This window comes from Eschrichtius robustus, chromosome 15 (assembly GCF_028021215.1).
Source record: "Eschrichtius robustus isolate mEscRob2 chromosome 15, mEscRob2.pri, whole genome shotgun sequence".
In the NCBI taxonomy this organism is placed as follows: Eukaryota; Metazoa; Chordata; class Mammalia; order Artiodactyla; family Eschrichtiidae; genus Eschrichtius; species Eschrichtius robustus.
The window spans coordinates 83,083,949-83,096,189 of record NC_090838.1 but is presented as its reverse complement, the minus strand read 5'-3'; the positions used below and the strand labels follow the sequence as shown (position 1 = coordinate 83,096,189).

The following is a 12,241-nucleotide window of genomic DNA, read 5'->3' as shown; positions in this document are numbered from 1 at the left end:
CAGGGAGATCAGCTCGGTGCTTTGTGACCGCCTGGGGGGGTGGGATGGGGAGGGTGGGAGGGAGGGAGATGCGGGAGGGAGGAGATATGGGAACGTGTGTATATGTGTAGCTGATTCACTTTGTTATAAAGCAGAAACTAACACACACACACACACAAAAAGAAGATCGAAATAGACATTTTTCCAAGGAAGACATACAGATGGCCAAAAAGCACATGAAAACATACTCAACATCACTAATTATCAGAGAAATCCAAATCAAAACTACAAGTTATCACCTCACACCAGTCAGAAGGGCTATCATCAAAAAGTCTACAAACAATAAATACTGGAGAGGGTGTGGAGAAAAGGGAACCCTCCTACACTTTTGGTGGGAAAGTAAATTAGTACAACTATTATGGAGAACAGTATGGAAGTTCCTTAAAAAACTAAACAGAGAACTACCATGTGATCCAGCAACCCCACTCCTGGGCATACATCCAGAGAAAACCATAATCCAAAAAGATACATGCACCCCAGTGTTCATTGCAGCAGTGTTTACAATAGCCAGGACATGGAAGCAACCTAAATGTCCATCAAGAGAGTAATGGATAAAGAAGAAGTGGTACATATATACAATGGAACATTACTTAGTCATAAAAAAGAATGAAATAATGTCATTTGCATCAACATGGATGGACCTAGAGATTATCATACTAAGTGAAGTAATTCAGACAGAGAAAGACAAATATCATATGATATCACTTATATGTGGAACCTCAAAAAATGGTACAAATGGACTTATTTACAAAACAGAAATAGAGTCATGGATATAGAAAGCAAACTTGTGGTTACCAGGGTGGAAAAGGGGGAAGGCAGGGATAAATTGGGAGATTGGTTTTGACACATGCACACTACTATATATAAAATAGAAAACTAATAAGGACCTACTGTATAGCACAGGGAACTCTACTCAATACTCTGTAATGACCTGTATGGGAAAAGAGTTTTAAAAAGAGTGGATATATATATATATGTATAACTGATTCACTTTGCTATACACCTGAAACTAACACATTGTAAATCAACTATATTCCAATAAAAATTTTTTAAAAAACAACTTAATGGTTACCAAAGGGGAAAGGGGGGTGGGGCAAGGGATAAACCGAGGTTGGGATTAACATATGCACACTACTTTATATAAAATAGATAACCTACAAGGATCTACTGTATAGCTCGGGGAGCTGTACTCAATATTTTGTTATAACCTATAAGGGAAGAGTTTCATATATATATATATGTCACTGTGCTGTGCACCTGAAACTAACATGATATTTTATATTAACTATATTTCAATTATAAAAAGGCCAACGATACTACAGTATAGCCACATCCTAATTAACCTAATTATATCTAAAATGAATATTTTCCAAATAATGTCATATTCTGAGGTTCTGGGGGCTAAAACGTCAATATAAGTTTAGGGAAACAGTATTGAACAAATAATAGAGCATAAAAACAGTTCTTAAGTTAAAACATGTTAAAAGATTCCTATAAAAGTAGCTTTAATATTTATAATAATTTCTCCATTTTGCTTCATATTTGTTTGTATTTCTTTCAAGTGCTTATCTTTTGACTTCTTTCACTACATGGTTGATTAGAGGGCTGGAATTTCAGGATAGCAGCCTGCTACCTAGTAGAAACACCTATTTGTCTGGGTACCTTCATAAGCCAGGAGTAAAACCCAGAATCTTTTTGCTACCATCATTAAAAAAAAAGAAAAGAAAAGAAAAACAGGTCAAGGAAAGCAAAAACTTTAAGAAATAGTTAAAATGAAAGAGTAAATAATATTTTGAACAGTGAAATATGGAACATGTGTAATTCTACTTGTACCTCTATACCATGGCTTATCTCCGTTAATGAGATTATTGCCATAGGGTTCAGAGTTTAAAGATGAACATAATTTTTGCTCAGTTATTTTTTCAGCATTGTTTCAAGATTTTATTCTTGAATATTTCCCAGAGAATATTCAGACCAGATGTTCTTGTGGAATCTTACATAGTATCATATTAGTTAATTTGTCTTCGTCAATTAAGTCTGACTTTGGATTTAAATTATCCAAACTTTAATAAGATGGCAAAGTCAACTTTTTCAATTTCTCCAAGGTTTTATTTTCAAGACAAAAGCAATTTGACATTGGCACTATGTTTCAGGAGCTGTTCAATTCAACATGACTTGCACCAGGCTGACACGTGAGAATAGTCGTGTTGTTTTCCTATTTAATGAAAGCTGGTGTGACAGACTGATGCCCTGAGCAGTGGTGGTCTGGAACTGTGTTCCGTAATGACCATTCTTAAATAAAAGCCCAGGAATGTGTCAATGATAGACACAGGCTACACTGAGACATTAAAATAAAGGATCCAGTCATTGCTTTTCTCAGAAAGAGCATCTCCTTTTGAAATGTAGACTCATGGCTGTGGCTTCCAACATATAGGCCAGTGAGAACCATAGGTCCTCACACAGAGCTGACAAGACCCAGGAAACCCTGCAGGACCTGGTTCTACTAGGTGAGAAAGAGTCAACAGGAGATGAGTTTTTCTAAGCACCACTCAGAAAAAATAATATAAAATCGTTGTTTTTTCATTATGTTCCATCACCCCAAGTGAATTTTTTCCTTTGATTAATCTGACATATATGTGTGTATATATATGTGTGTGTGTGTGTGTGTGTGTGTGTGTATGTACAAAACATATATATAGAGAGAGAGCGAGAGACAGAGAGACAGAGAGAGACATAGAACTATGATAGATTATTCACCAGAATAAAACAACTGGTTTTCAGGTATTTCATTTTACTGTCAAGTTCTTGTGATTTAAGTGGTCTTTGAAATATAATTCACGAGGTCTCAGAAAAAGACCAATTCTAACACCTGTTTCTAACATTCTTAAATGGGTAACCTGGGAACTGCACTTACCTGACAGCTCTTGAACCAGCTCAACTCCGTGATGTTATTTGGAGAAAGTTCTGATGGTCACTACTAGCGGGGAAGGAGCTGTTCTCTTATCTAGATCAGCTGGGAGAATCAGAGCAAGATGACTGTTCCCCTCTCGGATACTGACCCTGGACACACATGTTTAAACCTCAGGGTCTCCGATGCTTTCTTAGAGCCGCAGGCCATGTACACTGGGTTCTTGCAATCAATCCGGACTTTCACAGTGGAATTCTTCTTCCCACTATTCCAAGAAGTATGGATTTTAGGTGTTCATTTTATTGAACACAGAAGGCCTTTATTTCACTTTGCTCAAGGTTGAGCCCCTCCCTCTCTCCCCCTGGCTCTTTCCACACAGCTGCCCGCCCCCCCCATGGAATTTGCATGTTGTTCCCGAGGGAGGACCTTCCCTTGCAAGTGTGAGATAAAAGCTCAGCTCCAGTCTTGCTTTGACTTATCAGGACTCCTCAATTCCAGCTTCTGAAAATGAGGTTCCCTGCTCAGCTCCTGGGGTTCCTCATGTTCTGGATCCCAGGTAAGGACGGAGGGGAGATGAGAAGGAGGGTGGGAGGGTGAGCTCTGGGGGCACCACTGCTTTTCATGTGTATCTGTCCATGTGTCAGATGCACACATTACCCTCTGTAAAGGGCCTGTGATGTCTAGCAATATGAGAATGAGAAAGAGTCCAAAAGAAACAAGTACCTGTGCTCTGGTGAAGACTGTGACATAGAAAGTGTGGACAAAGGAATATGACCTCCAGAGACCTCTTTTTACCTTGCAAATCTTGGGTTCTTTTTGAAATTGGATATTTGAGATATTAATCAGAATTTAAAAAATGATTTAGCCTGAAGTAAATAACAAAAGGAAAATTCTGAAAGTGGTTTATAAATTTTGTCCATAATTATCTCGGGCTTCCCTGGTGGCGCAGTGGTTGAGAATCTGCCTGCCAGTGCAGGGGACACGGGTTCGAGCCCTGGTCTGGGAAGATCCCACATGCCGCGGAGCAACTAGGCCCGTGAGCCACAGTTTACTGAGCCTGCGCGTCTGGAGCTTGTGCTCCGCAACAAGAGAGGCCGCGACAGTGAGAGGCCCGCGCACCGCAATGAAGAGTGGCCCGCGCTCGCCGCAACTAGAGAAAGGCCTCGCACAGAAACGAAGACCCAACACAGCCATAAATAAATAAATAAACCCAAAAAAGTTAAAAAAAAAAAAAAAAAGACTAGCACAGCACATATTTCTTTAAAAAAAAAAAAAATTTGTCCATAATCTTGTACTTTTCTCTATTTTAGGATCCAATGGGGATATTGTGCTGACCCAGACTCCACTCTCCCTGTCTGTCATCCCTGGAGACCCTGCCTCCATCTCCTGCAGACCCAGTCAGAGCCTCCTACATAGTGATGGATACACTTATTTGAGCTGGTACCTGCAGAATCCAGGTCGGTCTCCACAGCTCCTGATCTATGGAACTTCCAACCGGGCCTCTGGGGTCCCAGAGTGGTTCACTGGCAGTGGGTCAGGGACAGATTTCACCCTCAAAATCAGCACAGTGGAGGCTGAGGATACTGCAATTTATTACTGTCAGCAAATTATACAACGTCCTCCCACAGTGGTACAGCGCTTAACATAAATCCCCCTCTCCTGGTGACCCCGCTGCCCAGATGTGTTGACTGTCTGGGGAGCAGGCAGGCAGATTCTCTGAGTCTGTGTAAGAAGAAGAAGTTAGGTAACTAGGGGAAGAGGATAAAGCTGAGGGCTCTGGAACATGAGAGCCTCAGCTACACCTCAGACACCACAGGTTAAATCCCCATAAGCTGCACAGACTTGTGTGACAGAACCAGCAGGAGAATGGACGGGTCTAAGTGCCCTCTGAGCAAACAGACCTGAGGAAGGAGAGATGAGTGAAAGCTCATCCTACTTCTCCCTCTGTCATGTACTGTTAGGTGTCAAATAAATTTAGGCAACTGAGGAAGGTCTGTAGCAAAACAAGTAAATACATATTGGGATTTAGCAGGTTTTGGTATATGTTTAAGAAGACAAAATGTATAATATTCAAAATTAATTTTTCCCACTTTCCCCACTTTCTGATTCTCCTTTTTACTACATAGGTTCCTATTCTTTTAACATATGCCATATCATAGTCTTTACAAGCTACCCTCATGGGGAGTAAGTTGAAAAAACTTAGTAAATATTTTGGGTTAAGAGTGTCCAAACATTCTTTGCAAATTCATGACAGACACAATATCCTAATGCTAAGCATCTCTGAGTTGTCTCAGTTACCTTTCACAGAAAGAAAATGTGAGTCTTTAAATTCCAAAAGTTGGGATTTAAAAACAAAACAAAACAAAACATAAACTGGAAGGTTTAGGGCATAGAATTTACCTCACAGAACACTGGAAGAATACAGAAATATGACAGTTTCTTTTTCTCAAAAGCTAAGAATTTTAACGTGTGGGAAGACTGCAGGAATGGAAACAGGAAGGGAATCTAGTCGACACACACAATTGCACATAATCTGCTCTTTGGCTTCTATGTGGTGGGATTAAAAATGGTGGTGGTGTTGAAGATTGATAAGAACAACCCGGAGAGAAGACCCAGTATGTTCCTTATGGAATCACAGAGTGGAAGGGACGTCTGCCTGGTTTTCCTGGGTTGTGCCTGGGCCACTGCAAGTGTCACAGGAAATGAGTGTGGGGAGCAGGGCTTGAGATTTGTCATGACCAAGGGTTTAGTGATGTTCCTGTGCAGAGACCTGAGGTCATGTCACACCGTCACTGTCAACCTAACTCAGCCGAGGAGAGTCTCCAGAAACTTATTTGCTCCTGGAGGTGGTCCAGCAGAGGCCATGAGGTTGGGTTGGGGAGGTGCTACAGGCAGTGACATGGAAACTGAAAGGCCCAAATGGTGCAGAACAGCGGATGCCGAGGAGATGGAGACCAGTGTGGAGCATTCAGACATACATTAAGGATGCTCTGGGCAGCCTTGAGAACAAAAGTCTGAATAAGTAGGAGATTTCTGTTTTCTAACCCAGCATCCCTAGCCTGCCTGCAGATTCAGACTTCAGCAATGTCCCCTTGTGATAGAAGTTTCCCTGTGGGACAGCCAAAGCTCAGCTGGATTCACTGTTTCCAGCTGGGTTCCTCTACTTGGGCCAAGTCAGAACTTCTGTCCACATGTAATTTTGGAAAATACTATAGAAGAGCAAAGCGTTGGGTAAACATTGGCTCAACTAGAAAGGGATCTTTCTACTTTGTTATTTCAGGTCATGTGATTCTTATATTTTCCATTGCTCTCTGATGTTATAAAAATACGAATTCTCCACTTTACCCTTTGATTATTTGTAACCTTTGCAGTGCACTGGATTTCCAAATTGTACAACAATCATTGTTGCTGTACATGGAGATTCATGTCATATTTTTAACCTAAATAATTTTTGGAGCTTACAAACTTGGTACTCTATTCTCATAAAAACAAAAAATTCAAACAATAAATAAATATCTTGGGCTCACATGAAAGTTCAGTTCCTGAAAGTGGATCTGATTCACATTTTCTAGTGATAGTTGTATAGAAAGTGAATACTTCAGATAGATCCCATTTTAAAAAATGCTTTAAAAATACTTTTGAACTAATCATGGGCATGATAGTCACGTGCTCTGACAAGGTATGAATTACATTAAATAATTTCAAATCCACCTGGATAATATAATACTGTTTCTGGTTAAGGGAATAAAACTTATGAGAGATGATTCCTTTCAACGTAATGGATTTCATAGCAAGTGCAATTAAAATTGGATTCTTAATTAGAAAGTTAAAAAAATTGTCAACATTAAGAGGTTTGTAACACATACAAAGACCGCAAGTCTTCAGGAGGTATTTCTAGACATATTCACAGTCGAAAAAATTTGATCCAAAATTCAATTGACTTCTTGCTACAGTCACCAGCAAGGAGCCTGGAGATGCTGAACATACTTTTGTGGGCAGAATACTCACTGGGCCCTGCACAGTGAATAAGGATCCAAATACAAACTTCCCAAGGAGGCTCAGCTTCTCAGGGTGGCAGGAGTAGCTGCAGTGCCCAGAGGACAAGCTAACCCCAGGATGGGCTCAAGTGGAAATGGCCTTGGAGCCTTGAGAAAGAGACCATAAAGTCCTCAGTCATAGCCACTGGGCACCTATCCTGCGTAAACAGATGTCAGGGCATTACCAGGACAGCCTCCCACAGCCTTTTCCTTCCTCTCCACCAAGGGAGCTCATGCCCCACAGTCCCTCCAGGGAAAGGCTTCCATGTCCTCCCAAGAGCATCCACTAGGTTCCCTGGTGTGTTTTACTATTGTTCAGCAGGCTGTTCTCTAAGTGTCAGTTATGTCCAGATGGTTGATGTCTTTGACCAAGTCTTCTGTGTCCTCACTGGCTCCAGTGGCAGGGCTGCTTGCACTGCAGGCTGGACCTGCTGCAGAGCCCTTTGCTTTTCTGGGCCCACCCAAATCTGGCAGATTCCATGTCACCTGGTCCATGAGCCAGACCAGCCCTCCTACACGTGGAATGTGTTGATGCCAGAAGTCAGAGAAGCTGTCAGGCAATTCCTTTCTTTAAGAAGAAGACACACGTTCAACACTCGGAAGGGGATGTCCATCTTCATCCTATTTATGGGACACATGAGAGCTCTCTTACCATCGGGGGAAAATTTTTCTTGCAATTTGGTGCCAGCTGTTTCATGCCCAGTACAATCTGTACAGCATGTCCAACTAAGTGAAATCATCTACCGGACAACATCCAGAATGTCACCAGGCAGCCCAAAGATTGTCCCCAACTCATTTCAGATAACTTTGTTTTGACACAATTTCTGGACTGGTGGTGGAGTTAGGAGGACTTAAATGGAAATTATTATCTGTACTTGTACCTACTTCGACCCGGTCCTTGTGTCAAAAGCACACCAGGTGGCAGTCAATTCAAATTCTTAATACACATACATGTCTATCCTGTTGCAAGTTCTGGTCCGAAGTTTGTCTTTATTTGCCTATCACCTTGAAGATTTTGATGGTGGGAGAATGGTAATTCATATTATGCTTCCTCTCTCCTTCTCTCTCTCTAAATCTCTCACTGTTCTCTTTTTTTCTCTGCAAATATTAATGGAGACACTTTTTGTAACATGTTTTTCATTCTCTCTCTTTTTTTCTACATGTTCTGAGTGTAGTGAACTCCTGTTATGACCAACACTAGAGATTTAGCTTATACAAAAACAAACAGTTTTATTGAATCTTGAAACATTATTATTCAGTCCCAAACGAAAAGGCATTGTATGTTTAGGGGCATAATCAGGGTTACTGTGACCAGCAATTATTTGCTTTATTTTTTATAATAGAATCAAAGACTTCTTCTCATCATATTTATAAAATAATAAATTATTTTGGCACAGTTAGCTGGAATAATAGATTTCTATACTTTCTAATAAAAAGCTTCACACTTCACATAGTTTGTGAGATTCCAGAATAGAGAGCCAATCTGCGGGTTGAAGATGCTCCCAGTTGACCAGGATGAGGTTGTGTAATGTGAGTAAGATCTGCACAAGTACATTTCCAGTAATTTGTCATGGCCTATAGCTCATTCTTTTTTCGATTTTTATACAGCAGTTTCTTATTAGTTATCTATTTTATACATATTAGTGTATACATGTCAATCCCAATCTCCCAATTCATCCCACTACCACCACCCCTCCCTGCCACTTTCCCCCTTTGGTGTCCATACATTTGTTCTCTACAAATGTGTCCCTATTCCTGCCCTGCAAACTGGTTCATCTGTACCATTTTTCTAGGTTCCACATACATGCGTTAATATACGATATTTGTTATTCTCTTTCTGACTTACTTCACTCTGTATGACAGTCTCTAGATCCATTCACGTCTCTAGAAATGATGCAATTTTCATTCCTTTTCATGGCTGAGTAATATTCCATTGTATATATGTACCACTTCTTCTTTATCCATTCGTCTGTTGATGTGCATTTAGGTTGCTTCCATGACCTGGCTATTGTAAATAGTGTTGCAATGAGCACTGGGGTGCATGTGTCTTTTTGAATTATGGTTTTCTCTGGGTAAATACCCAGTAGTGGGATTGCTGGGTCATATGGTAATTTTATTTTTAGTTTTTGAAGGAATCTCCATACTGTTCTCCATAGTGGCTGTATCAATTTACATTCCCACCAACAGTGCAAGAGGGTTCCCTTTTCTCCACACCCTCTCTAACATCTGTTGTTTGTAGGTTTTCTGATGATGCCCATTCTAACCGGTGTGAGGTGATACCTCATTATAGTTTTGATGTGCATTTCTCTAATAATTAGTGATGTTGAGCAGCTTTTCACATGCCTCTTGACCATCTCTATGTCTTCTTTGGAGAAATGTCTAGTTAGGTCTTTTTTGATTGGGTTGTTTGTTTTTTTAATATTGAGCTGCATGAGCTGTTTATATATTTTGGAGATTAATCCTTTGTCCGTTGATTCGTTTGCAAATATTTTCTCCCATTCTGAGGGTTGTGTTTTCATCTTGTTTATAGTTTCCTTTGCTGTGCTTTTAAGCTTGATTAGGTCCCATTTGTTTATTTTTGTTTTTATTTCCATTACTCTAGGAGGTGGGTCAAAAAAGATCTTGCTGTGATTTATGTCAAAGAGTGTTCTGCCTATGTTTTCCTCTAAGAGTTTTATAGTGTCCGGTCTTACACTGAGGTCTTTTATCCATTTTGAGTTTATTTTTGTGTATGGTGTTAGGGAGTTATCTAATTTCATTCTTTTACATGTAGCTGTCCAGTTTTCCCAGCACCACTTATTGAAGAGACTGTATTTTCTCCATTGTATATCAACATGACCTGCACCAGGCTAACACGTGAGAATAGTCATGTTGTTTTCCTATTTAATGAAAGCTAGTGTGACAGACTGACGACCTGAGTAGTGGTGGTCTGGAACGCTGTTCCATGATGACCATTTTAAAATAAAAGCCCAGGAATGTGGAATGTGTCAATAATAGACACAGGCCACCCTGAGACATTAAAATAAAGGATCCAGTCATTGCTCTTCTCACAAACAGCATCTCCTTTTGAAATGCAGACTCATGGCTGTGGCTCCCAACATATAAGCAGTGAGAACCTTAGGTCCTCATACAGAGCTGACAGAACCGGAAACCCTGCAGAACCTATTTCAACTTGATGAGAAATAGTCAACCGGGGAAGAGTCTTTCTAAACATCCCTCAGAAAAAAATAATGCAAAGTCATACTTTTTTCATATTGTCCCATCATCTCAAGTGAGTTTTTTCCTAAAGAACTACTTTGACTATATATATATATATATAAAATATATGTGTGTATATATGTAATATATATATATATAGAGAGAGAGACAGACAGAGACACAGAGACAAAGACACAGATAGAATTATGATAGAATATGCACTACATTGAAACAACTGGGTTTCAGGTATTTCATTTTACTGCCTGAGGCGTAAAATTCTTATAAATTTTTTTATGGTCTTAAACTGAACTATTAACTCTCTGCACAACAGATATATTAATTTTTTTCCCTGTCAATTTCTTCGGACTTAAGTTCTCTTTGAAATTTAATTCACTAGTTGCCAGGGCAAGACCAATTCTAACACCTGTTTCTAACATTCTTAAACAGATAACCTGGGAACTGCACTTACCTGACAGCTCTTGATCCAGCTCAACTCCATGGCGTTATTTGGAGAAAATTCTGGTGATCCGTACTAGTGGGGAAGGAGCTGTTCTCTTATCTAGATCAGCCTGGAAGAATCAGAGCAAGATGACTGTTCCCCTCTCAGATATTGACCCTGGACACGTATGTCTATACCTCGGGGTCTCTGATGCTTTCTTAGAGCTGCAGGCCATATGCACTGGGTTCTTGTAATCAATCTAGACTTTCACAGTGGGGTTCTTATACCCGCTATTCCAAGCAATATGGCCTTTAGCTATTGGTTTTCACCTAAACACAGAAGACCTTTGTTTCACTCTGCTCAAAGTTGAGCCCCTCCCTCCCTCCCCCTGGCTCTTTCCACACAGCTGTCCCCCCGCCAGGGGATTTGCATGTTGTTCCCCAGGGAGGACCTTCCCCTGCAAGTCTGAGATAAAAGCTCAGCTCCAGTCTTGCTTTGACTTATCAGGACTCCTCAATTCCAGCTTCTGAAAATGAGGTTCCCTGCTCAGCTCCTGGGTTTCCTCATGCTCTGGGTCCCAGGTAAGGATGGAGGGGAGATGAGAAGGAGAATGAGGGGGTGAGCTCTGGGAGCAAAACTGCTTTTCATGTGTCTTTGTCCACATATTAGATGCATACCATACCCTCTGCAAAAGACATGTGATGTTTAGTGATATGAGAATAAGGATGAATCCGGAAAGAACAAGAGGTGTCTGTCCTCTGGTGAAGATGGTGGCATAGAAAGAGTGGTCAAGTGTACATGACTTCTAGAGACCTCTTTGCATTGTAAATCTTGGGTTCATTTTGAAATTGGATATTTTGGGTAGTCTTTGGAATCAAAAAGAAAAAGAAAAAAGATTAGCCTGACGTCAATAACAGAAGAAAAATTCTGAAACTGTTTCATAAATTTTGTCCAGAACTTTGTTGTTTTCTTTCATTATTTTAGGATCCAATGGGGATATTGTGCTGACTCAGACTCCACTCTCCCTGTCTGCCATCCCTGGAGACCCAGCCTCCATCTCCTGCAGATCCAGTCAGAGCCTCCTAGATAGTGATGGAGACACTTATTTGAGCTGGTACCTGCAGAAACCAGGCCAGTCTCCACAGCTTCTGATCTATGAGGTTTCCAACCGAGCCTCTGGGGTCCCAGACAGGTTCACTGGCAGTGGGTCAGGGACAGATTTCACACTAAAAATCAGCAGGGTGGAGGCTGAGGATGTTGGAGTTTATTACTGCCAGCAAGCCATGGAAGATCCTCCCACAGTTGTACAGCCCTGAACACAAACCCCCCTCTCCGGGTGGCCCAGCTGCCCACTTATGTTGACTGTCTGGGGAGCAGGCAGGCAGATTCTCTTGAGTCAGTGTAAGAGGAAGATGTTAGAAAATCAGGGGAGTAGTTTGAAGCTGAGGGCTCTGGACCATGAAAGCCTCCTCTACTCCTCAGACACCACAGGTTAAGGCCCCATCAGCTGCAGAGCCTTGCCTGACAGAACCAGCAGGAGAATGGACGGGTCTAAGTGCCCTCTGAGCAAACAGACCTGAGGAAGGAGAGGTGAGTGAAAGCTCATCCTACTTCTCCCTC

At 41.0% G+C, this 12,241-nt stretch overlaps 2 gene segments (V, D, J or C); both read left to right on the top strand.

Moving 5' to 3' along the window:
• The first annotated feature begins 3,454 nt into the window (after positions 1-3,454).
• LOC137777401 (immunoglobulin kappa variable 2-28-like) lies at positions 3,455-4,595 on the top strand. The segment is given in 2 exon segments: positions 3,455-3,503; positions 4,258-4,595. Coding segments are annotated over 2 exon segments (387 nt in total).
• Positions 4,596-11,153: 6,558 nt separating this feature from the next.
• Positions 11,154-11,937, top strand: LOC137777400 (immunoglobulin kappa variable 2D-29-like). The segment is given in 2 exon segments: positions 11,154-11,202; positions 11,606-11,937. Coding segments are annotated over 2 exon segments (381 nt in total).
• Positions 11,938-12,241: the final 304 nt, after the last annotated feature.